The following is a 26,487-nucleotide window of genomic DNA, read 5'->3' as shown; positions in this document are numbered from 1 at the left end:
CCTTTGAAAATGGAGATAATAGTAGTACAGGCGTACCTTGTTTTATTGTGCTTTGCAAATACTGCACTTTTTACAAATGGAAGGTTTGTGGCAACCCTGTGTTGAGCAAGTCTATCGGTGCCATTTTCCCAACAGCATTTGCTCACTTTGTGTCTCTGTGTCGTTTTGGTAATTCTTGCGATATTTCAAACTTTTTCATTATTATGTTATTTGTTATGGTGGTCTGCAGTCAGTGATCTTTGATGTTACTACTGTGACTTGCTGAAGGCTCAGATGATGATTAGCATTTTTAGCAATAAAGTATTTTTAATTAAGGTATGTACTTTTTTTTAGTTTTAATGCTATTGCACATTTAATAGACTACAGTATAGCGTACACATAACTTTTATATGCACTGGGAAACCAAAAAATTCGTGTGACTTGCTTTATTCCGATACTCGCTTTATTGTGCTGGTCTGGAACTGAACCTGCAATATCTCCGAGGTCTGCCTGTACCAATCTGATAGAGTTGCTGTGAGGGTTGAGAGAATCCATGGAAAACACCTAGAAGAGTGCCTGGCACGTAGCCTCCGCTCGGCAAGCGTTAGCTATCGTTGCTGTGTACCCACAGATGCCACAGGAGCTCAGGGAAGGAGGTGGAGGGCTGGGGGGAGGGGCAAGTCCAGTGCACGCATGCTCATGCGCACACACACGCCGTGCTTTCTGCCCACTCACCCTCTTACACCCACCTTGGGTTTTTTCTTCTTCTGCACAAGGAAAGGAAATAATAAATGCAGAATAAGTGAAAAGCAAGTTCCCAGAAAACCCAGTGGCTTTTGGCTTCCCTGTGACCTGGTCCTCAGTGTGGGGTGAGGTTCCAGGGTCCAGAAATCCAGGTCACATGGAGCCAAATGGGACTGAAGGGTGAAAGGAGAAGAGAATTCTCCAGGCTCAGAGACTGGCGGCTGCTAGGGCTTTGCTTCTATGGTCCACTCTGCTATTGGACATGGCCAAGGAAGGGGATCTTCTGGCAGATGTTTTGTATTTTTTAATGAAGTTGGTTACTAAAACACCAAAAAAAGTGGCTCACCCAAACTGGCCTGAAAATGAATTTTATTTGACTTACAGAGTTTTGGGTTTTGTTTTTTTGGTAAAATTAGAAGGTCTGGCAGGCTGCACGGGCCTGTGACCCCCTGTGACAGCAATCCAGGGAGCTGGGAGCAGCAGCTCTCTGCACCCTCCAGATTGCTGCAGACACCACCACACCAGTTGTCTCTCTGACACTGAAACCAAGGGGCAGTTGAGAACTACAGGCAAATACACCAGTGTAGGGACACCAAAACCCCCATGCCTGCCTGCTCCACTCAGGTAGGTGACATACCAGTCCCCGTAAGCTTTTGAGTTTGCAACGTCTGATAAATACACTGATTACTGACATTCAAAAGATGAGACTAGCACCAAATGCACTTAATACTAAAAGCAACGTCTGTGATAATTCAGAAGGCACTTGGAGGTCTGCCACTAGCACAGGGTCAGGATTAGAACCATGAGTGTCACTACCCAGAAGACAACTCAGTGGGGCATTTGCTGTCCTCTTATTGGCCCAGGACACACCCACAGAACACAAGGGACAATTTATTAGCCAGAGCCCAAAGTCCAAGGCAGTCACAAGACTGCTCAACACAAGGAAACCCCAACACACACCAGCTCTGTGCATCTAACCCTGGGCCTCCCACCCTGGGGGACAGGCCTCGGCATGGGATGGGGGAGAGAGCCTGAGTCTGGGCTCAGAGAATCTGGATGTGAGCTCCAGCCTTGCCATTTACAAGCTCTGTGAATTCAAGGGAGCCATTTAACCCCACTGAGCCTCTGCTTCCTTACTTGAAAATCAGGGAGAATGACCTTATTATTACATGTCAGAAACCTTGCAAGGATCAAGTGAGATGACACATGTGAGAAGTACCTTGTAAGATGTAAAACACGTGAACAATAATCACCATTTAAGGGCCCGTGCTTTGCCAGACCCTTCATGTACATGATCTCATTGATTCAAAGCTCACAAAAGCCTTGCAAGGCACATATTACCATCCCTATTTTACAGAGTAGGAAACTGAGTCAGAGGAGTTACATAACTTGTCTAGGTCACAGAGCTGGCAGGTGGAGGACCCGGGTTTTGACGCTGACTCCAGAGCCAGTGTAGGGCTGGTTTTTTTCTATGTGAGATTCTAACTCAGAATCCAGAGCTGGCTGCTGCTGTTGTCATCCCTTCCTGTGGCCTTGATCCCTCCCCCTAACTGTTCAAACTGCTTCTCCTTCTAGGACTCTCTTCTGTCCTTCTAGCCCCTGGACTAACTAAATATCCCCAGGACATAAGTCCCACGACTTCAGGCCAGGCCACACAGAAATTGCAGTAACACGGAGTAATTGCTCTGCACACCCCAGACTCCCACGTCCCTCTGCTGATAGCCACTCTCCCCTCCATCACCCGCCTGTGCCCTGGGCCTTCTCACACGTAAGAGCCAAACCACTTACCACTGGCCGATCCACGGAGATTGTATTCTCAACTTCCCTGTGAGGAACACAAACATGAGGGTATCTCAGTGTCACCAGGAGTAAGTAGGAAGCACAGAGGGGATTTGCTCAGGTCACCTGGCTTCTCAGAGTCAAGTTGGCACTGTCCTCAAGAGAACCCCAGGAACTAACATCCTCCACCACAGGTATCATTCCCTGCAGCCAAGTGCAGACACAGGGCTTCCTGTTGGCTTTGTCCAGATTTCCCCAAATGCATTACCCAGCCACCTATCTGTGGACCTTGTGCTTCTTTTAGGGACAGAGGTCAAAGTGGCAGGACCTATGAACTCATCTCTGATGACCAAGAGGGCAGGATGTGGCCTTGCTGGCCTCCCTGGTCATCCTAATCCTAAAAGTTCAATCACCCCCAACTGCTCCTATCCCTCTTCCCACTTTATTTTTTCTCCTTATCACTTATCTAAATCTAACATACTCTGTATACTTTTTCCTGTACATTGTCGTCTCATGCTAGAATGTTAAGCTCCATGAGGGCAGGGATTTCCTTCTGTTTAATTCACTGCTGTATCCTCAGTGCCTAGAGGAAGAGTGCCTGGGACATAGCAGGTGCTCGATAACTATCTGTGGGATGGATGAATGTAGGGGAGAAGTGGCCAGTGGCTTGGGAACAGGGGAAGAGGTACAGCCTGGTCAGCATATCCCAGGACTCCTGGAGGAGACCTGTCCAGCTGCCTCACACCTCTAATCTCTGGAATGGGCCATGTGGGCTCTTAGGGGGAAAAGCCAGGCTGGGACTCACTCAGAGAGGTTCCTCTTTTCAGAGAAGACCCGGAGGATGAATTCTCCCTCCTGGTGGGGCTCGTAGGTGGAGGGCACAATGACGTACTCGCTGGGAGGCAGGCGGAAGCGTTCAGACACCTCCCGCGTGTTGATGTAGGTTTTGCTCCTGGCCTTGGAGGCGTTGTACAGGAAGAAGTCCTTCTGCAGGTGCTGCTTGTTCCCGTGCATCTGAGGGAGAGAAGAGCCCAAGGGACCTGAGCCCCTCGGGAGGGACGCCCTGCCCTGCTCACAGCCCTCCTCCAGGGAGTCCTCCTTGCCGATTCCCTGGTCACCCGTTGCACAGTCATGACCTACCGACTTCTGATTCCTAAGGCCTCGAGTAGTTCAACATCCCTGGAGCGCCCTACTCCACATCCCCTTCCTTTTCTGTTGTGATCCAGAAGTGAGTGCCAACTCTGACATCCCCCACTCAGGGCCACTTACCACAACTGCCGCTGCTCAGCTCCAGATCACCTCCAGGCTGGGGAAGGACCCCAGGGAGGCAGGGGGAGCTGTGGCTGGGGTCTGAGGGAGGCGATCCCTCCACCCCAAAGAGGGCAGTCAGCCTCAGAATGTGTCTGTGTGACTCTGTGTGTGAGTGTGAGCGAGTGTGTGCGTGTGCGACGGTCTCTGGAGGGAGGGGTGAAAGGGCACATGGTAGGGGCGGTGGTCAGGAGGCCCTGGCTCTGGAGCTGAGTAATGAGGGCAAGGCCCTCTCCTATCGTATTCCTGCCCACAAACCCCACAGGAGGCTCCCCGATGTGCCACAGGTGGACACAGGCCCCCGGGTAACGCTGCACGCACTGCTGGCTGCTCCACTTCTATACCTCTTTGGGAACCTTGGGGAGAAACAGAAAAGGAAGGTGCTCAGGTTCTGTGATTTCAGATCTGAATGGGGATGGAAAACTTGCCAAAAGGGCATGCTAGCAATCATAGAGCAAATGCAGGGGTCTGACTCCCCGTGTACCTACCTGGATAGCCCTGGCCCCGCCTCCACCTCCCCTAGATGGGTTTTTTTTTCCACTCGTTACAAACTTCTAAGAGGTTCTGACACAAGTGGGCCCGATATCAGGAGTTTGGGGGGTCATGGGTATTGGGGAAGCCGGGGGCCCCTCGGGATGCCCCCTGAAAGCCTCCTCCCTGAAAAGGTGGTCTGAAGCTGGTCAGGGACGGCGCACCTCGTAGATGGCGAAGCCGATGGTGAAGAGGTTGGCCCCCAGCTTCCGGTCCTTCCGCCGGTTCTTCTGCATCAGGGCCACCAGGAAGCTGCAGATCACCTCGGAGTCGTCAGGGTCGTCGTCCTCCTCCAGGAGCTTCAGACGGTACTGAGGATTGGTCCAGAAAGTGTCTGTGCCCCGCGGAAAGGAATTGTACATTCAGAGCTGCCTCTCAGAGACAAGGCGGGACGGGAGATGAGACAGAGGGAACCTATTTATCTCTATCCCCCCACACCTAGGTGCTCAAATATGTACGGAAAAAAAATGATCCAGGCATTTGTCTAATTATTTGGTGTGTGTGGGGGGGTGGCCTTTACACCTGTATACAGATGCCTGTGAGGCTCCTCCTTCCTCTCTGAACTTCCATTCTCTGTCTTTGCTGATGGTTTCACTTTCCTCACCTGCCTCGTCAGTGTTGTTGGTCCCTGGCATTTGGTCCTGGGCCTCTTCTCTCACCCCATCATTCTACCTCCCTAGGCTGTCTTATCAACTCCCACTTTCTAACTGCTCCCTGCGTGCTGGTGACGCTTGAGCTGCAGATCCCAGCCTCAATCTCTCTTTTGACTCTCTCCCTTTGTCCCTTTTATCTTTCTTTTTCTCTTCCTCCCTCCCTTCATCCCTTCTTCCCTCCTTCCCTACTTTCCTTCCTCTCTTCTTTCCATCCTTTCTTCCTTCCTTCCACAAATCTATATTGAGTCCCTATCGTAGAGTCAAGTACCATTCTTATCTGTGCATCCAGTTCTCTATCACATATCTTCACCTGGATATTTACAGGTGCCTCAGACTTCCCATGTCCCAAAGTAAACTCCCCACCCTCCTCTCCCCTCCCCACAACCTACTCCATCAAAAAAAAAAAACAAAAAAAATCACCGATTGTTTTTCTCTTGTGTGTTTCATGTTACATCCCTGGCACCATCTACTCAGGCTCCCAGAGTGGGAATCTTGAAGTTGTTCTTCCTTCTCCACATCACCCAGTAGTCCCTCCCCTCAACCTGCCCCATCCCCCCGATCTCTGCTGCTCCTGGCTTGGCCTAGGCTTTCCTCATCTCTGGCTTGAATTCTTGCAGAAGCTGCTAACTCAGTCCTCCAGTCCCATCCTCAGCATTATGAACACAATCCTGTTCTGACATAATAACCTGCTTAAAAGTTGTTACCAGCTCCTTAATGCAAACTCCTCAGCATGGAGGTGTCCTTCTCAGTAAAATGGGGACAGTTTAATAAGATAATGTGTGTCTGGGACTTCGTAGAGACTCAGCAAATGCTAGTTACTATTCTTCTACCTGGAACTTGTTCTGCTTGGACCCTTCCCCCATCCAGAGCATCTCCCACCTGGGAAGTTGCGGCAGCCTCCAGCAGAGCAGCCCCTCACCCAGCGGCCCTCGTTCACGGACACTGTCCAAGTCTGAAGCTTGTCGGACTCCAGGGCATCAGCTGTGAGGTTGCAGATCTCCAGCTTTGTGAAATGGTAGATGAAATCGTCATAGGACATCCTGAGAGGTTGGAAGAAGAGAGAGACCCATATGGGAGGCTGGGAAAGGTAAGACTCCAGGGCTAACACAGAACAATGAAATAGTCCAGAGGCACTTGGTCATGATTCTAGAGAGGACCCTGTCCTTCCTTTTTAGGGTCAGCACTGTCAGTTCTGATGTATCCCTTGCAATAACGACTCAAACTCATGTGTAATTGATGGGAGAGTTTGGCAGCAATTCAGTTCTCCAAAGTGTTACTGTGTGCCCCTCCACCGGCCTCAGGCACTGGGCCAGGGGAAAGAGAGAGAGTTGGGGAAGGACAGACGATTAAGCAAGCAATTTTAAAGGTGATGAGTATCACAGATAAATTAATCCCAATCCTGAAGAAAACAAGGGGATCCTGAAGAAAGCTCCCTTTAATCTGAGACTTGAAGGCTGAGTAGAAATGATCTGAGTGAGGGTGAGGGGGGCATTGACTGAGCAGAGTAAGTAGAACTTCCTCGGCTCAGGAAACAGCTCCGCGGAGGCCAGGAGGGAGCAAGTGGCTGGAGCAGCGTGCGTGGTGAAGGGGCACAGAGAGGCGGGAGCCACAGCGTGCTGGCCCAGTCCTGGGCTCAGTCATCACCATGACTCTTGGGCTCCTCTCAAAACCTCAGTCTTGCTGGGTCTCTGGCTGGATTTGGAGAACAGGGCCCAGATGTCCCAAGGGCTGGAATCTGACAGCCACTGTCCGGGGATAGAGGCCTGAGATTTCAGCTCCCACCCCATCCCTTACCCTGCAGGGTCCTCTTGGGTCCTGGACTCACCAGAACTCTCCATCCTCCGTGACCTGGTGTTGCAGACGGGCCTTCTCGTTCTTGCCTACAAAGCTCCAGTCCTTCCAACTGGAGGGAGAGTGGAGGAGTTAGGGAAGGAAAAAGAAAGGGAAGGCGTGGTGTGAGTTGGGACAGGAGGTGTCAGAGAAATATGAATAAGTTCAGAGAATAGGTCATCTCCAAACTGCAGCCAGCGTGAACCATCGAAATGCAAATCTGATCTGATACCCTCAGTGTAAAACCCAATAATTGCTTCCCACCATCCTCAGGATTAAGACCATGCTTTTTGGATGGTTTATAAGGGCTTGACTCTTCTCTGGCTGAATCTTTAACCATTCCTCACACTTTAAAGTTAGGAGTTGGGCTCCGGAAATAGGTAAACTGGGATTTCAATTTAATCATACCAGTACTAGCTGTAACCTTGGGCAAGTCACTTCACCCCTCTCAGCTTCTGTTTTCTCAACTGCAAAAGGGGAATGATTATATCACCTACTCACAGGGCTGTGATGAGCAAGAAATGAAATAACGCATGCAAAACTTTTAGAACTGACCCGTCATCTAATAAATAACTGTCTTGAGTTACTGAGAGAAAGATCAAACATGTAAACTTCTCCTTCCTCCTGCCACCCCACGAAACATCCCAGTTTTGTGTTTTAAAAGGCTGGGCAGTTTTACACACTCTTTCTCCCGAAGAAGGAGGAAATAAAGCACATTTGTGTTTCAGGCATGTGGAGGAGAATGAAACTAAACTAGTTTGGAGAGGTAAGGGATTGAGGAAGTGCTTGGAACCAGGGAATACCAGAGGGGAAGTGGAGATTCCTGAGACCAGCAGGAGGGACACAGTGGCGGGGAGTGGAGGGAGGGTCTCTGTGTGACTGAGGCTGGGCCCCACTTATCAGCAATCCCTGCAGTGGAGGTGTTGGCAGAAAGTGAGTTAAGGCCGGACACCAAGATCTGAGACTGGAGGACACAGCGAGGGTCCCTGTGGGTGACTCGGGCCAGTGGAGTGGACAACTGATGGGGCACCGAGGGCCTTCCCAGAGCAGAGAGCCTAGTTCAAATGCCACTCCCTCCAGGCAACTTTCTACCTTCCTGTCCCACCCAGACCAGGAGAAGGGCTCCCTCTTTGTGACCCTTACCATAGCATTTCTCTCAACGATTAGTGTTTTTCTGTCCTTCCCACTGGACCTTAAAGCCTACAGGGCAGGGCCTGAATCTCTGCGTTCATTTCTAAGTCCCCAGACAGTATCATGGGGCCTGGCACATACTGCACACTGAGGAACTGGGGATTTGTTGCACGGATAAGAGAAGGGAACGGTAAGGAGACCAGGATCAGCACCTTATCGGTCTACCAAGCGAGGCTGCCTGCTCACGGAAGGGCCCCAGTGCTTAGACCTGTGCTTGGGATTCAGTAGGTGCTCAGCGAATACTTGCTAAGTGAATGAATGGCCGAATGAACCAGTAATTACGGTGCCCTGAGATGAGAGGTATGTTGAGGTAAGCCAGGGGCTGAAGGACACACACAGCCTGGGTGTGGTCCTTCCCAGCTGCCGAGTCCTGCTCTCCCCCCTTGGGAATAAAGGAGCTCCAGGGCCTACTCTCCAACCAGAGAGGCGGAGTCAGGAGCCAGTGATTGGGGTGGGACAATAAAGGCTTTGTGAACATTCTGGAGCCTTCAGAGCAGCTTCCCCAGGTGTGTTATTTTTGCAGCCCCCAGTCACTTGCACTCAGTGATAAGCAGTAAAGTTCTTGCAAAGGGCCTGTGCATCTCTTTATGGGGACAGTGAGGGAGAGGATATCTTAGCATTGGTTAAGCGCTCTTCTGACACAACCTCATTTTCTCCTCATAACAGCCCACCGGGTAGGTGCTAACGTTGTTCCCATTTTACAGATGAGGCAACAGAGATTCCGAGAAGGGAAGTCACTTGTCCAGTCCAGACCCCTGCATCAAGACTCCCCTCCTGCCTGGACCTAGCCCAGGCTTTCTAGACATCTTTCCTTTCCAGACAGTGGCCATCAGCAAGCTCTCTGGATCCCAGGTTCCCGTGGCTCTGCTCCCAGCCCTTCCCTGAAGCCCACGTCCCCTCTTCTCCTCTGAGGATCCTTGGTTTTAAGGGTGATTTTAGACCAAGCATTTGTAGTACTCTTGTGGCTCGGTACCCAGCCCTGCCTTGCCCCAGGCCTTGTTGTCCCCTATTCGTGGGGTCCCCTCACCCACCTGTCACTCCAGGAGCCATTCCACTCCACCTGGCCCCAGGGGTTCCGCAGCCGCACCAGCTTCACTTTCTCACCCTTGTACAGGGCCTTGAGCAAAGAGAAAAAGCTTTCTCCCTTTGGGCCCTTTCTGAAAGGGGGGTCTGCTGTCTTGCCCTGAGGGCTGGGGTGGGAGTGGGGAGAGAATCCTGTACAGGGGGCTGTCCTGCCTGGCCCCGGTCAAGGACACTAATCACAAGTCCCCTGTGGAATGGCAGGGTGATGGGTCAGAACCTTAGGGCTGAGTCTGCAGGAGTCAGGCTTGGCCACCACCTTGCCATCTTCTAAGAAGTGATTTTCCCAGCGAGCATCTGGCCATTCAGAGCTTTGGGAGAGGAGGCAGGGAATATAATGTAGGGCTCTGCTAGCACAAGGTGCCTCTGTGTGAATTAGAAGAAAACGCCCCTGCTGGCTGAGGAACTATAGAAAATGTCCCTTCCAGATGGATCAATCAGAAAAAGGGGCCCTTCCTCCTGGTTACTGCATGGGCTGCGGCAGACGACTGCCCCTCTCTGCCCATCTCTGTGAACAGGGCACAACTCGCCCAACTGTGCACAAGGGGTCTGACAAGGTTCCTGTCTCTGACGTGACCCAGTGAAGGCCAGACATCCCAGGGGAAGCAAAACCTTGGAACTGACCATGAAAAACAAGAAACACAAGAGCCCATGATATCAACTTCATAAAACCAAAGTACTTTCTATTTGTTCTTTGGAAATGTTGGGGCAATTGCTATCTTTAGCACTAAAAACAAACATAAACTGAGCACCGTCTTGTGGCAAGATCCACCTACCAGTCCCAGTGGCCTCCTCCAACCCCAGGCGCCCGGCCTGAGTGCCTGATTGGAGGCAAATTCTACAGATGTGAAGGGACACAGAAAGCCAAGTCCTGACTTCGGGAGGTTCGCCCAAGTAGCCCCTCAAGTCCCGTCCCGCCGAGCCCCGCCGGGCTCACCTCCTCCAGCCCAGTGACTGAGTAGGCGTGGCCTTTGACCAGCCCGCAGGCCATTCTTGTCTCGTACTGAACTGGAACAATTGTCTGTGGAATGAAAACCAGACAACCTGTCAGGGGTTGCTGCCTGAGACAAAGTTCACACTGGTTCACGTCCTGGGTTCTGCGAGGACGAGGACTCCTCCTCGCCCTGGAAGTGTGCCTCCCAGCCGTGAGAAGGCCCTCACTAGCCCCTTCAGAGAGCCAAGACGATGCAGCACAGACAAGTGGTTTCCCCAGACCGTCGGAGAGCAACATGGAGCTGGGGCACGAGGTGGGTGAGAACGTGCCTGGCCCTCCTTTCTGGATCCCTTGGGGTCTTTCAGAGGAGGAAGTGGGGGCAGATGGAGGCTGCCCTGGATTGGGATCCCCTTCCCCTGAGCCCACCCAGGGTTGACTAATCCTGGAAGAGAAAGGGATTGAGAAAAGGGGGTTAGACGAAACATGTCGGTCTAACCCTTTATCTTTACATCCCCTCACCTCCTCCACACACCCCCAGAACATGCTCAAGAAATCAAAAGCGCCCAGGGAGAGAATTCTGAGGAGTCCAGAGGAGAGTCCTGCTGAGACGTGACCGTGCCTCAGGGAGCAGCGGTAGCTCTTCCATTTGAGATTTGCAGCCACAGGAGATCCTCGGCAGAGGGGTAGGATCACCAAAGCCCAGTGAGCCCTAGACGGATCTCTGTGGCTTCACTTTGCCTGATAGCATAACAGCTTTAAGAGGAGCAGCCTGGAGGCCTTTTCAAGGTGAGGGGTGTGTGGAGGGCCAGGGCTTTTTGCATCTCAGCCTCTTCCAGATTCCAGTCTTTATAGGAGCCAGACCATGCTGAAGAGAAAGGGAGGGGGGCAGGAGATGCATGCATCTCTCAGTTCTAGGCGGTGGGGGGAGGGGAGGGGGGGAGGGAGCCACTTGAAATGACTCTTGTGGCATTACTTATGCATACCTAGCTATTCCACTGCTGGCCATCTGTCCTAAGGAAATCATCATGGACAGACACAAAGATGTATCTTATAGGATGTTCATCGTAACATTTAAACATAATAGCCAAGAACAGAAAAAGAAAACAATCTAAATTCCCAATAATAAGGTATTGGGTAGATAAATTATAACTTATTTGCATGGTGGAATATTGTGCAGCCACTAAAAAAATGTTAGAGCAGACACATTAAGAATATAATTCTCATTGGCACATTAGGAATATAAAGCTAACTGAAAAAAAGCATGCTGCAAAGAGGTACATACAGTAAGACAGCTATTTTAAAATAAAAATTTAGATTAAGAGTATGCATAGAAAAATACTAGAAGGACGTATACCAAATGTTATTATCCTTAGATGGGGAAAATATAGCTTAATTTTTCTTCTGCTTTACTCCATGGTGCGTATTACTTCTAAAAGTACTAGAATATAAGCTCTGGGGCGGGGATGTTGGGGGGAGACTGCTTGTTCACTAGAATCCTAAACAAAGGGGAGAGAATTTTCTTTGTTTGCTAGAAGAGTGCCTAGTGCCTAGTAGGAGCTCAATAAATATGTGTTGAATACATAAATGAACAAATTAGAAGGAGAGAAGTACTTTAAAATGAATGAAGTCTCTCTTGTATTTCTGCCTGTTAATTTGTTATCAGAGAAACTGCCTGGACCATGGAGTTTGAAGGACCTCCCACAGAGATTCCCTCCAAAAGCTGCCTCCCGCACCTTCCTCAGGAGCCTCGGAGAGGGCAAGTTATTCCAACCCAGACCCTTGGAAGGCCTCAGGAGGAGGCTGTGTGTGAGGTGCTGGCTGCTGAGGAAGGTCTGATGCCACATACAACAGGGCCGGGTCATGCAGGTGGGAGGGATGGTCAGCCCTGACAATCAGAGGCGTACACACCCGGGTCGGTCTGTCATCTGAGCATCCCTCAGGGATGAGGTCTGAATCCCTGAGATGCGAGTTATTCATATTCCTCACCATCCGCTCAATCAAGTCCCTCATGTTCAGACCAGAAGGAGAGGTTCCATAGGTCATGTTTGTGCCATCCTGAGGCCCGACGGGGAGGGCAGGGGATGGGGAGGGAGAGAAAGCAAACAAAGGAGGGTGACAGAAAGGGAAGGAGACAGAAAGAAGGGAGGGGACAGACAAAGGAAAAGAGGAGAGATAAGTAGAGCATGAATGCAGAAAAGATGGAGAACAGTGATGCAGAAAGAAAATGTTCATCCATGGGTGCTTTACGCTGGCTTGTCTTCCCAAGCGTCCCCATCTACTGGGTGTACTAGGAGAGGAAGGAACAGGAATTTAGCTTGGGGCTCTTCCTCAGCAATGGGAATCGCCAAGACTATTATACATTGAGCAGCCCCCAGGAAAGGTGTGTCTCCTGGCCAGTCTGCCATTCCCTCACTCTTGGCTCTGGTCTCAATTCACACCACTTTGTTGCACAGGCTGAGTTTCTCCCAGATCACAACACAAAGCCCGTATCCCAGGTGAGAGATACAATCAAAGCTCAATGACTGGGAGGCTTTCTTAGGGAACTGGTGGGCTCAGGTCCATAAGCCAAGTGTGTGGCCAGCTTAATAGTGGCATGCTGGGACTGAGGAACACTGGCCACAGAGGCCTGCACTGGACATAGGCCTCTGGACCTATTTCCACCTAAATTCCAGGGCTTAGAATGTCCTTGCTGAATATCTTATTTGAAAATCTCCACAAACTCTTCTCCCTTGAGAAATTCCCAATTTTCGAAGTTGAGAACCAGTTCCACCTTCCTAAAATAGTAGATTCACCCTGTCCCAGAGGAAAGCCCTATGCTGCTAGTCACTGGGTAAGGCTTCCCAATAGTTGGCAGCTTCCTGCCCTGCACCCCACACCCTAGACTTACATCAATGGAGCAACCCATGAGAGAGCCCCTCTCGATGGCTTTCTTCATGATCTTGTACATGTCTCTGGGAGCATCCTTGATTTCAAAAAACTCTGTTACTCCTCCTGTGAAGTCCTCCATGGCCTCTGTAGTGTTCCCACCTTTCAGGGCTTCATATGAACCATGGAGCCTTAGAGAGAGGACGAAGACCAATCTGGGGTCACAGGGTTCTAGGAAACATGACCCAGGTACCCCTACCACCAGAACTTTACTCTTGGGTCCTGTGATGTTGTCTCATCCAGTTCATCAACAAGCCTGTAAGCTGTTGGAACAGGTACTATGATTCCCTTTCTTCACAATGGAGAAACTGAGCTCTAGAGGCTAAGTGACCAGCTAAGGCCACAGAGAGGTGAAACACTGGGATGGAACCCACTATTCCCACTTCCTGATGCTTTCCACTATACCGTGAACCTGAGGTAGGGCTCTGTTAAAGCCATTAGTAGCTGGGGTGGGGCTTCTAAGCTTAGAGACAACATGGCTTTATTAATATATTGCAAGCTCATGAGATGGAGCCAAGCCAGACTCTAGCATCTGAGCTCCAAAGATATAACGCTCTCATCTAGGATTCGCAATGCCACCAAGAAGGCAGGATTAAAGAGCTCACTACGGGAAGCTAAAGCTAAAGATTTCCTACACACGTCTTATTTCTACTCTTAGTGGTTTTACTTAGAATCACTGCTGCCTGGACCAGATCTTCTCTGACTTTGTGTCACAGTTGAAGACACACACACACACACACACACACACACACACACACAGACACACAGACACACACACACAGGCTGGATTTTGCAGTCCACCTCCTCGCCTCTAGCCCTGCCCCTCAGTCTAAAGTGCTGCTTACTTAGCATAAGCCTTCTCCAGCAGAGCACTCCAGAACTCATTGTGGTGGTTGGATTTGGTGAAAACCAGTTCATTGTTGTAAGTTGGCAGGCAGTCATCAATAACCACGTCCACCCAGTCTCCATAGCGCCAGAACTGCACAGAAGCATCAAGCACAGAGTCACATCCTCAGATTACCAGTGGGAAATGTGTCCCTACCCCACATTCCTTAATACCAAGCACCTTGCTGCTCGTTCATATTATTCTGGGTTTGGAGTGTGTGACTCTTTCTCTAACTGGACTGGGAGCTCCTTAAGGGCAAGAAGTGGTTTACAAACCACGCTCTCTTCCACACAGTCCAGCTCGGTGTGGGGGATGGTAGGCGCTCCCTACATACCTGAGGGCTTGAGATTTCCCTTTTCCTGCTCTGTAAGTCTGTGGTGTGGCCTAGGTATCAGTACTTTTAGGTATCTCAACTGATCCTGATATGCAGTCAGGGTTGAGAACCACTGGTCTAGGTGAAGGTGATGTATGATTTATGTATTTCTTGATGACAAATAAGGTAGAAATTGCTGCTGAAGAAGAAGGATTGACGTGGAAAAGGAAAGTGACCCAGAATATACTCTGGCTAAAGCAGGAACACTGTCCAATATTCTCAATTCTGGATGATGTTCTTTTTTGAACAAATCAGTTTTGACCCAAGAAAGCCAAATGTAGTTTAATTTCCTTCTAATGACATTTTCTCCCTTAGGGACAAGAGGGCAAAAATCTATCTGGTCTTCGTGTTCATGATCCTTTAGATATCAGACCTTTTAAATATTTGAGGGAGGTGAGTAGCTTGATTTTGAAGAAACAAAATTCAGGGCCCAGCTGCCTTGCCTGAGCTGGGACGGCAGCAGGACACTGATCCTGAACTTGCAGAGAAGACCCTTTCTGAAGTCTTCAGTCCTGGGATAGAAGATCAACTGATGATCTGGGTCAGCCCAGGACATTTGGAGCCTTAAGGGCTACAGACAGATTGATGCCTCAGAACCCCAGTATCTGCTAGATGCCCACATACAAAGCTCATTTCAGTTCTGGGCCAGCACAGGGTTTGGCTCTTTGCCAGGACAATTTGGATCCAGAAAGTTTCCAATGGCTGAATTGATTCTGGAACCAAAAGACTCATTGCTGGGCTGAAGCAGAAGCCTGGTTCCCAGATTAACCAGACTTTTCTTCCAGAGGCTGGAAAGGGTGCTTGATAGTCTTGGTATAGACCTGTGTTTAAGGGACACAAGTAAAAAGGAGCTGCAGCCGTGGATGGGATTTCCTTTACAACCTAAAGGGCCCTCTGGATTTCCAGTGCTAGTATCTTAGGGATTTACTTGAGAAGGGCTGCCGGTAATAACACAGAAGCCAGCCAGCTGGAGAGGCAAAAATAGACCCGCAGGTCAGCAAACAGGATATCCTCCAACCTTTCTGGGGCCTAGCGGAAGGTGTAGGGGTTTGAGGGTAGGAAGAGATAAACAACTGCTTCCTCACAGGCTTGAGGCCTGAAGGGGATCACTGCCCACATCCATGGCCGGGAGGGTGGGTGGGAACCTTTCCTGGAGCCACTGGGAAGTGAAGGCAGGGAGACCAGTGGTGAGTAGACAGCAGCTGGCTCTCTTAACTACACTCCCTTGACCTCACCTGGAAGTGAAAGATCCCCGCGTAGTTTTCGGTGAAACTCTGTTCATGGGGTATGACCCGGAAAAGCAGTCGCTTGTTCAGGGTCAGGCAAGCGATGGCTGCGAGAAACCAGCAGTCCCCTGCAGGCAAACACGCGGCACAGGTCACGGGAGGGCCCACACCTCCAGGGAAGATGGAGACTCATCCCCATCGGCTGCTCTACTTCTCTGGAGAAGGGCGTTCACTTGGCATTCACTGTCCCACTTCCAGATCTGACCTTACAGAGGTGTCAACCCAGGGAAGGAGTGTGACAGCAGTCTCTGGACCATGTGATCAACAGGGTAACTTACTCCCTCGTGACTGGCTTTCCTGAAGGCTGTAGGCAATTCCTCTGTCTGCAACATAAGCTCAGACCTCCATTTGGACCTCAGTGGAGACGGGGCAGTAGGGGTCATAATTGGCTCATTCTTTCTAACACCCGCAGGAAATCTGCCTGCCCCGTAACTTTGCAGTGTGAGTCCATTTCCCCTTCGGACCTTGGCAGAGACTGAGCATCTGAGAGCCATCAGTGCAGCCCATTTGTATTGTAAGGAAAGCTGGCTAGTAGTTGGAGGCGGCACTTTGCCCTGTGTATGTGTGTGTATGCTTGTGTGAATGCCCAAGGGGCAGGCCTGGATCACTAACAGAGCACAGACTATATACAAGGCCTTCGTTGTGCTCTGTGGGATATGACAGCATCTTTGAGACTGCAGAGGGGAGGCTGAGAGCTGCCACAGCCCTCCTCCCACCATTGCCCCACCCCCAGGCCCCCCCAGGCAGCCAGCCTCTCCTCTGAAACAGGCCCAGATTATTAGCTTGCCCAGGGCTCTGCAGGCAGTCTTCCCTCGAGTGCAGGAACTCAGATATCCAAAACCTCTTCAGCCTCTCCTTCTGGGGCCAGATTAGCCAAATTTCATTTGGTCTTGAGTGCCCTTTTCCCACAAGTTTTAAACTGTGTTTGTCGATGTCTCTCCAACTTTATTTCACAGAGCTTTCCCACAGTCCACACCAAAGATAATACTTCCCGAACAAGAGGCTGAGACAGAGGAAAGACTGGTGAAGCAGACAAGCTAACCAACCAGACAGAAAATCGGACGCTCATCCACATGGCAAATGTCGTCTTTGTTGAAAGACTCCTTTAATACGGAGCTATTCTGGGGCAATTTCAACAGGAGTTCGAGTTACAAAAGCACATTTTGTGAGCGTATAGATTCCATGTGCCCAAGGGACATGCGTGGTACATGGACAGTTTCAGAGCTGCCTTCTAAGGAAGGTGGGTACAGCTAAAAGCAGGGCTTTTGTCTCGCTGAGTGGGGTGTGTGAGTGTCCTGGAGACTCTGGAGAGGAGGCTGTGGAATGAGGCACACCTCCTGTGACACAAGGCAAGGAACTAGTGAGAAAGGTGGGAAGGACAGAAATTAAATGAAGCAATCACCAGCACGTTGATAAATGAGTATAAGGTAATGTTATCAAAACCTCCTCCCCCAAATTCATTAAAAGCAAAACCAGATTATTGTCCCTTTACTTACTGTGAAGGGATCACACCTTTTAATCACCCCTTGATTGTTTGGCTAGATATGACCCGAGGGACTTTCCTACCTAGATCTCCTTGACAGATGTCAGTTCTGTTGGCTCCGCCAATGATAAATCGGGGATTCTCACAAATTTCCTGTGAAACAAAAAGGAAATAATAATAGTAGCATAGCTATTATTTACTGAGGTCCATACGTAGTACTGACATCACATATCAAGAGTTTAACACACACCACTCATTTAAACCTCCAGAAACAGCCCATGAATTGGATACTATCATTCTTGTTTTTCAGATGAGGACACCAAGGCTCAGAGCGGTTAAGAAACCTGCCCAAGGACACACAGCTAGTAAGTGAGAGAAGCCAGATACATGGCTTCTTTTCCCATTGTTCCACACTGCTCCCTCACACTGATATACTATCTGAGTAAAGATGCACCTTGAGAGTTACGGCAGTGTCATTACTGTCACAGCTTTGGAGGGACAATAGAAAACATGGCTCTTGCTTTTTTTTTTCTATGCCAGGGAAAAGAGGTACAGGAGGGAAAGTAAAGATCTTTTCCCCCAAGACATGGTAACATAGATATTTAGTATCAGCATATGTCCCAAGGGCCACAGGACTTGAGAGCTGGGGAGAGCCGAGGGTAAATTTGGTGTGGGCCTCAAAGGCCTCCCCATCTGTTGGCGGGTGCGTTCTTTATTCAAGGTAACCCAATAAGACACCCCTGGCATGAGCAGTTTTCAAATCCAGGCACTACCAATTATGTTATTCCAACAGAGACCAACAGAGGGTGCTCTTGTTTTTGTTTGTATGTGTCATGCTTTGGGGTTTTTTTTTGTTTTTTTTAAATTTATTTTAAATTTTGTATTATTTTTTATTTTTTGGCTGCGTTGGGTCTTCGTTGTTGTGCGCGGGCTGTCTCTAGTTGCAACAAGCGGGGGCTACTCTTCACTGCGGTGCGCAGGCTTCTCATTGCAGTGGCTTCTCTTGTTGCGGAGCATGGGCTCTAGGCGCGCGGGCTTCAGTGGTTGCCGTGCATAGGCTCAGTAGTCGCCGTGCATAGGCTCAGTAGTCGTGGTGCGTGGGCTCTAGGGCGCGCGGGCTTCAGTAGTTGTGGCGCACGGGCTTAGTTGCTCTGCGGCATGTGGGATCTTCCTGGACCAGGGATCGAACCCGTGTCCGCTGCATTGGTAGGCGGATTCTTAACCACTGCGCCACCAGGGAAGTCCCCATGCTTTGTTTTTTAACTTTTGAAATAATTGTAGATTCTGTGTATTTGTTTTAACACCATTCTTCACAGCTTCGAGAAGCTTATCCCAGTGACACAGCCCTCTCCTTCTGTCTCCCCCGTCACAACAAGCTGGTATACCCACATGAGTTGAAGCTCCCTGCACTCAGGAATCTCTCTCCTACTAGATGGGAAGTCAGTCATGCTTAGACCACACCACACACACATCCCGCCTGAAGTTCTTAATCAATGGAAGGATAAACCAGAAACAATAATTTTTAAAAAGGTTACCTATAGGAGAGGGAAGGATTAAGGGGGTGAATATAGGGATGGAAGTAAAACTCTGAATATAACTGTTTGAAAATAGTTTTGACTTAGGAATCACATACATTTTATAGAATTAAAAGCCAAAATTAAAGACAATTTTAAAAAGCAATCTTTAAAAGCTGAGAGCAAATTGAAGCAAAGGAACCAAACTGCTTATCAAATTGATGGCATGACCACACACATAAAATGAATTCTTTCAAGTGACTTAAAATATAAAATTTTGGTTGTTTATTCCTTTTGGGATATAACCTATGGTAAAAAACCAAAACCATAAAGAAATGTGAACCATAATAAATAAAAATAACATTGTTATTACTTCAAAACTTTGGCATGTAGGATAAGGTAAATAAGAATGTACATTAATGTCATTAGGAACCAGGATATTTTTAGTGTAAAAGAAAATATGTAAAATTATAAAACTGAATAACTTAAGTAACAACCCTGCAATGTTAAAGTTGAATTGGATCTATAACTCATGATTTATTTTTGTCTCTCTAGAAAAAATTTTCTATCTCTCTGCACTAAAACAAAAAAACTAGAAGCAGTAAAAATCTAGCAGTAAAGAAAACATCAACATCCAGAATGTGGTCTTTAAAAACCATTTCCCACTAATAAAATATAAAACTCTCATTATTCCAAATAAGACTCTGTCCTCTTAAAAAACAAAGAAACCAATTAAGGTATAGGCAGCATATGTTATTTTTGTCTCCCCAGTGTTTTGCCTCCTTAAAATACACTCTACTTTCTCCTGGCATTACACCTCAATTTCCAACTGGGGAGCAACACCGCTGTCAGCCCACGTTGTTCTGGTGGGCTTCCCTCTTCACCCAGATCCAGATGGCTATTAAGGGCAATCACGTTCAGTGGTTGCCGTGCATAGGCTCAGTAGTCGCCATGCATAGGCTCAGTAGTCGTGGTGCGTGGGCTCTAGGACGCGCGGGCTTCAGTAGTTGTGGCGCACGGGCTTAGTTGCTCTGCGGCATGTGGGATCTTCCTGGACCAGGGCTCGAACCTGTGTCCCCTGCATTGGCAGGCAGATTCTTAACCACCACGCCACCAGGGAAGCCCTATTTTTCTTATTTTTAATCTAAAGATTATTTAAAGTAATAATCACAACAACGTGTTGAGTAATTATAGCATATGGATAAGTGAAATGCATGACAGTAATGTTAATGTCATGAGGGAAGAAAGGGAGGAATTGGGAATTTTCTATTATAAGGTACTAGACTACATATACAGTGGTATATGTTATTTGAAGGTGAAATCAGATTAGTTGTAAATGTATATTGGAAACTTTAGCATAACCATTAACATTTTTTAAAAAGTATAATTGATATACTTAAGAGAAGAGATAAATGGAATCATACAGAATACTCAATTAAAACCAGAGAATGCAGGAAAGGGGAGAGGAGAGAAACAAAGAAAAATTGCAACAAATAGAAAACAATTATAAACATAGTAGATATTAATGCAACTATATTATAATCACTTAAATGTGAATGGCCTAATACATCAATTAAAAGATAGAGATTGTGAGAATAGATTTTTTTAAAAGACCCAATGATATGTTATCTACAAGAAAATCACTTTAAATATAAAGACTTGGATAGCTAGAGAAGGATATACCATGCTAATGCTCATCAAAAGAAAGCTGGATAATCACTGAATTTGGTAAAGTTTCAGGATACAAAATTAATGCACAGAAATCTCTTGCATTCCTATACACTAATGATGAAAAATCTGAAAGAGAAATTATGGAAACACTCCCATTTACCATTGCAACAAAAAGAATAAAATACCTAGGAATAAACCTACCTAGGGAGACAAAAGACCTGTATGCAGAAAACTATAAGACACTGATGAAAGAAATAAAAGATGATATAAACAGATGGAGAGATATACCATGTTCTTGGATTGGAAGAATCAATATTGTGAAAATGACTATACTACCCAAAGCAATCTACAGATTCAATGCAATCCCTATCAAATTACCAATGGCATTTTTTACGGAACTAGAACAAATCATCTTAAAATTTGTATGGAGACACAAAAGACCCCGAATAGCCAAAGCAGTCTTGAGGGAAAAAAACGGAGCTGGAGCAATCAGACTCCCTGACTTCAGACTATACTACAAAGCTAGAGTAATCAAGACAATATGGTACTGGCACAAAAACAGAAACATAGATCAATGGAACAAGATAGAAAGCCCAGAGATAAACCCACGCACCTATGGTCAACTAATCTATGACAAAGGAGGCAAAGATATACAATGGAGAAAAGACAGTCTCTTCAATAAGTGGTGCTGGGGAAACTGGACAGTTACATGTAAAAGAATGAAATTAGAACACTCCCTAACACCATACACAAAAATAAACTCAAAATGGATTCGAGACCTAAATGTAAGACCGGACACTATAAAACTCTTAGAGGAAAACATAGGAAGAACACTCTTTGACATAAATCACAGCAAGATCTTTTTTGATCCACCTCCTAGAGTAATGGAAATAAAAACAAAAATAAACAAATGGGACCTAATGAAACTTCAAAGCTTTAGCACAGCAAAGGAAACCATAAACAAGACGAAAAGACAACCCTCAGAATGGGAGAAAATATTTGCCAATGAATCAACGGACAAAGGATTAATCTCCAAAATATATAAACAGCTCATTCAGCTCAATATTAAAGAAAGAAACAACCCAATCCAAAAATGGGCAGAAGACCTAAATAGACATTTCTCCAAAGAAGACATACAGATGGCCAAGAAGCACATGAAAAGATGCTCAACATCACTAATTATTAGAGAAATGCAAATCAAAACTACAATGAGGTATCATCTCATACCAGTTAGAATGGGCATCATCAGAAAATCTACAAACAACAAATGCTGGAGAGGGTGTGGAGAAAAGGGAACCCTCTTGCACTGTTGGTGGGAATGTAAATTGATACAGCCACTATGGAGAACAATATGGAGGTTCCTTAAAAAACTAAAAATAGATTTACCATATGATCCTGCAATCCCACTACTGGGCATATACCCAGAGAAACCATAATTCAAAAAGACACATGCACCCCAATGTTCATTGCAGCACTATTTACAATAGCCAGGTCATGGAAGCAACCTAAATGCCCATCGACAGACGAATTGATAAAGAAGTTGTGGTACATATATACAATGGAATATTACTCAGCCATAAAAAGGAACGAAATTGAGTCATTTGTTGAGACGTGGATGGATCTAGAGACTGTCATACACAGTGAAGTAAGTCAGAAAGAGAAAAACAAATACCGTATATTAACGCATGTATGTGGAACCTAGAAAAATGGTACAGATGAACCGGTTTGCAGGGCAGAAGTTGAGACACAGATGTAGAGAACAAACGTATGGACACCAAGGGGGGAAAACCACGGTGGGGTGGGGATGGTGGTGTGCTGAATTGGGCGACTGGGATTTTATACACTGATGTGTATAAAATTGATGACTAATAAGAACCTGCAGTATAAAAAAACAAACAAACAAAACAACTAATACTAAAGTTTCATTGGGTTATTTGTATGGAAATATATTAATGTGAATGTTTCAGACATTACATGAAATTTCTAAAAATCTTATATGTTCTGGTATAATGTTATAAGTCATAATTCTAGTTTTTACTTTAAAATGTATACCTCAGAAATAACTAAATTTCCTTGTCAATTGCATTATTATGAACTTTCATCAAATCTTTAACCGTGGTCATTTCTAAGTCTTTTGTCATTTACAGACAGTTCTGGGTGTACTCTGATGCTTTTGCAAATATGTTCCTATAAAAGGGTTTCATCTTCAAGGAATTCATGGAAAAGACTCTGACAAGTACAGGTTTCTGGTAACTGATGGTACTGCTGAACTGAATGGATAAGCATTTTCAGAACTCTAATGAAAAACTGATGAACTCATAAAAGTGCTAACAAAAGATCAAGATGAAAAAAAAAAATTAATTACACGGGACTCAGTGAACTGATGAGGATGATTATAGTTTTTGTGACTTTCTGTTTGAATTAAAAAAAAAATCCCACAAGGACTCAGAGGCAAAGAATATACAAATCAATTTTCACTGCAAAGTAAAGGAGATGTTACAGTGGAGGATTACTGGACTGAATGTCAATATTATGACATAGTATGAGTGTGTTTCGTGTTTGGTAATTGCAATCATTGTTGCTTTTGTTGTGGTCATCCATTTACAAAAAAAAAAAACAATTGATAAAATAAATATTAGAGCAACAGGAAAAGAGAGATTTGGTCATAAAATGAGGTTAGCTAATATTTAATAAGCTCATGCTTCCCTAAGGTGTGCCAGGCTCTTTATGAAAGTTATTAGATTTAATAAAGGTGTTAAAACTATGGAAAAAATATATATATAGTAGCTGAAATCTTAAAAAAAAGAAAAATACTAGATACATATTAAATATTTTTTAATAAACAAATGAATGGAGAAGTTAGTTTTATTTTAAAATGTTACATACCATACAAGGCCAATTACTGTCTACTCACAATAAAGGAGAAAGTTGTGCAAGTAGAAAAAGAAAACAATAAATATAGATAATATTTAAAAAATAAATTAAAAAAAAAAAAAGAAAGCTGGAGGGCTTCCCTGGTGGTGCAGTGGTTAAGAATCCGCCTGCCAATGCAGGGGACACGGGTTCGAGCCCTGCTCTGGAAAGATCCCCCGTGCTATGGAGCAACTAAGCCCGTGTGCCAAAACTACTGAGCCTGTGCTCTAGAGCCCGTGAGCCACAACTACTGAGCCCACGTGCCACAACTACTGAAGCCCACGCACCTAGAGCCTGTGCTCCGCAACAAGAGAAGCCACCGCAATGAGAAGCCCGCGCACCACAACGAAGAGTAGCTCCCAGTCGCCACAACTAGAGAAAGCCCGCACGCAGCAACAAAAGACCCAACTCAGCCAAAAATAAATAAATAAATAGATAGATAGATAAATTTAAAAAAAAGAAAGAAAGCTGGAATAGCTGTATAAATTTCAGACAAAGCAGACTTCATTACAAGGAAAATTATCATAGATAAAGAGATGCATTACATAATGATAAAGGAGTCCTTTGTCCAGGAAAACATACAATCCTAAATGTGGATGCACCTAACAACAGAGTGTCAAAAGACATGAGGCAAAAAGTGATACATCTGAAAGGAAAAATAGACAAATCTAGTATTATAGTTGGAGACTTTAACACCCCTTGTTCAGTAATTATAGATCAAGCAGGTAGAAAATCAATAAGGATGTAGTTGACCTGAATGGCACTAGCAATCAACTTGATCTAATTAACATTTATAGACTACTCCACCCACCAATAGCAGAATATGCATTCTGCTCTCAATATCACATGGAAGAGTCACCAAGATAGACCACATTCTGGGCTATAAACACACCTCGACAAATTTAAAAGAATAGAAAACATACAAAGTATGTTTTCAGACTACAGCGGAATGAAACTAGAAAGCAATAACAATAAGAACTGGAAAATCCCAAATTATTTGGAAATTAAACAACACACTTCTAAATAACACAAAAGTCAAAGAAGAAGTTTCAAGAGAAGTTAAAAATTGCTTGGAACTAAATGAAAATGAAAATATATCATCAAAACTTGTGGGATGCAGTGAAACCAGTGCTTAGAGGGAAATCTGTAACATTAAATGCATATATTAGAAAAGAAGAAAGATCTGATATCAATACCAATATTCTACCTCAGGACACCAGAGAAAGAAAAAAAATTTAGGCTCAAAGCAAGCAGAAAAAAAGAAATAATGAAAGATTAGAGCAGAATCAATGAAATTGAAAATAGCAGAACAACAGAGAGAATCAAGAAAGCCAAAAACTGGTTTCTTGAAAAGGTTAATAAAATCAATAAACCTGTAGCCATGCTCACCAAGGAAAAAAGAGATGCGACACCAATTACTAACAGCAGAAATGTAGAGATCACCACTACTGATCCCATGGACATTAAAAGGATAATAAAGGAATACTGCAGATACCTCTAAGCCCACAGATTTGATAACTTTAGATAAAATTGACTAATTTCGTAAAAGACACAAAACTCACACAAAGACAAACAGACCATCTGAATATGGCTATACCTATTGAAGAAATTTATTCAATGATTAATAACCCTCCAAAAAAAAAGCACCAGATCCAGATGATTTTATTGGTGAATTCTATGAAACATTCAAGGAAGAAATGATACAAATTCTCTACAATATCTTCCAGAAAAATCGAAGCAGAGGGATCACTTCCTATCTCATTCTATGAGGCCAGTATTACCCTAATACCCAAACCAGAAAAAGACATTGCCAAGGAAAACTACAGACCAGTATCTCTTATGAAAATAGAAACCAAATCCTCAAAAAAAAAATTAGTAACTCAAAAACAACAATGTATAAACAAAATTATACACTACAAGTATATCATTTACCTGGGATTTATTCCAGGTATGCAAGACTGGTTCAACATTTGAAAATCAATCAATGACATCCATCACAACAGGCTAAGAAGAAAAATCATATGATCATATAAGTTGATGCAGAAAAAGCATTTAACAAAATTCAATACCCATTCATGATAAAAACCCCTAGGAATAGAAGGGAATGCCCTCAAGTTGGTAAAGAAAATTTACTTTTTAAAAGTTTTAAACGAACTGCAATTATCTTCATATTTAATGTTAAGAAATTAGATGCTTTCCCCTTAAGGTCAGAAACAAGTCAAAATGTCTCCTCTTACCACTCTTATTCAACATCGTACTGAAAGTCCTAGCTAATGAAATAAAACAAGAAAAGGAAATAAAATTTATAAAGATTGGAAAGGAAGAAATAAGCTCTTTATTCACAGATGACATAATTGTCTATGTAGAAAATCCCAAACAAATGACAAAAAGAAAAAAAAACCTTTCTGGAACTAATAAGCAAGCACAGTTGCAGGATAGAAGGTTAGTATATAAAAGTCAGTAGCTTTCCTATATACCAGCAATGAACAAATGGAATTTGGTAAAAACAAACTTCATTTATAATAACACATACACACACAAAGAGAAATACTTTGGTATATGTTAGTAGGAACTCATGTTTTGCTTATTATAAATACAGATAGTTAATATAGAAATACAGTTATGTCTGGGATGAGTCCTGGGAATCTGCATTTTAAACTGGCATTCCCAAGGTGATTCTGATGCATGTAGTCCAAAGACCACACTTTGAAAAGCACAGAGTAGCTGAATACAGTTGAAACAAATGGACTCCTCAATCGCCAGGCAGTAAGGTATCCTTGAGCAAACTGCTTCTCCCTGTAGGGAGTGTGGCAGGTCAGCATGGACCTTTTTGTTTACACAGAAGTGACACATCACTAATGAACCAGCCTTAGGCAAGAAGTTAAGAAGGCAAATCTCTAGCCTCCTGCAGCCTCCTATGTCATAACTGTTCACCACCTTCCAGGGAACTCTCCTTGAAACTGTGAGCCCTAGTCCTCTTCCCCACTCCACTTTCCCACCCCCAGAATACCTGCTCTCGAGAAGAAACATGATAATCAATTATTCCTTACTGTTTTACTACGAATTTAAGTCAGTGCATTAGCTCTCTTAAAAATATTTACAGTCTCAGGGATCTATAAAGTATTAAATAATCTCTAGTTCAGGAATAGAAAATAACAGCTCCAGTTTCAGGAGGAAGCAGGAAAGTATTTGGGGGGCAAATGGGTAGGAGAATGTTGATAAGCCACTTGCTCAGATCCGGGATCTGTGGCCTCAGGCTCTGGACCACTTGACCTCCCATCCCCAAGAACTATCTCCTGAAGCCCCGTCCCTCCTATCCCTACCTTTGGCCTTTTCCATGTGATGGCCTTCATCTTGGTTTTCTGGCTCAGCTCATGGGAGCCCAGGGACTGAACACCTGCTGGGAA

At 45.6% G+C, this 26,487-nt stretch overlaps 1 protein-coding gene and 1 long non-coding RNA gene across 6 annotated transcripts in view; one reads left to right on the top strand and one right to left on the bottom strand.

The window, feature by feature from the left end:
* CAPN3 (calpain 3) overlaps positions 1 to 26,487 on the bottom strand; it is a 48,354-nt gene that overhangs the window by 6,885 nt on the left and 14,982 nt on the right. For 2 of the 3 annotated variants that reach the window (XM_082453090.1, XM_082453091.1), the window contains exons 2-15: positions 17,066 to 17,135; positions 15,449 to 15,567; positions 13,800 to 13,933; positions 12,917 to 13,085; positions 11,938 to 12,084; positions 10,033 to 10,116; positions 9,047 to 9,132; positions 6,820 to 6,897; positions 5,874 to 6,034; positions 4,506 to 4,675; positions 4,155 to 4,166; positions 3,308 to 3,516; positions 2,512 to 2,548; positions 729 to 746 (exon numbers count right to left, since the gene is read on the bottom strand). In XM_082453090.1, coding sequence (XP_082309216.1) covers positions 729 to 746; positions 2,512 to 2,548; positions 3,308 to 3,516; positions 4,155 to 4,166; positions 4,506 to 4,675; positions 5,874 to 6,034; positions 6,820 to 6,897; positions 9,047 to 9,132; positions 10,033 to 10,116; positions 11,938 to 12,084; positions 12,917 to 13,085; positions 13,800 to 13,933; positions 15,449 to 15,567; positions 17,066 to 17,135 — 1,494 coding nt within the window. The remainder of the gene's footprint in view (positions 1 to 728; positions 747 to 2,511; positions 2,549 to 3,307; positions 3,517 to 4,154; positions 4,167 to 4,505; positions 4,676 to 5,873; positions 6,035 to 6,819; positions 6,898 to 9,046; positions 9,133 to 10,032; positions 10,117 to 11,937; positions 12,085 to 12,916; positions 13,086 to 13,799; positions 13,934 to 15,448; positions 15,568 to 17,065; positions 17,136 to 26,487) is intronic. The other variant, XM_082453092.1, reaches the window with a different exon arrangement.
* Positions 10,127 to 16,856, top strand: LOC309656544. 3 transcript variants are annotated; one of them, XR_014261433.1, is made up of 3 exons: positions 10,127 to 10,342; positions 10,568 to 11,859; positions 16,456 to 16,856. It is a non-coding gene; the product is annotated as an uncharacterized lncRNA (long non-coding RNA). The 3 variants fall into 3 exon arrangements; XR_014261434.1 differs by having other exon boundaries at positions 10,127 to 10,815; positions 11,693 to 11,785; XR_014261435.1 differs by having other exon boundaries at positions 10,127 to 10,815; positions 11,693 to 11,859.

The sequence above is a fragment of the Balaenoptera physalus genome, assembly GCF_965194825.1.
Source record: "Balaenoptera physalus genome assembly, chromosome: 2".
NCBI lineage: Eukaryota > Metazoa > Chordata > Mammalia > Artiodactyla > Balaenopteridae > Balaenoptera > Balaenoptera physalus.
Note: the sequence above shows the minus strand (reverse complement) of the source record. Positions and strands in the feature narration are given on the sequence as shown.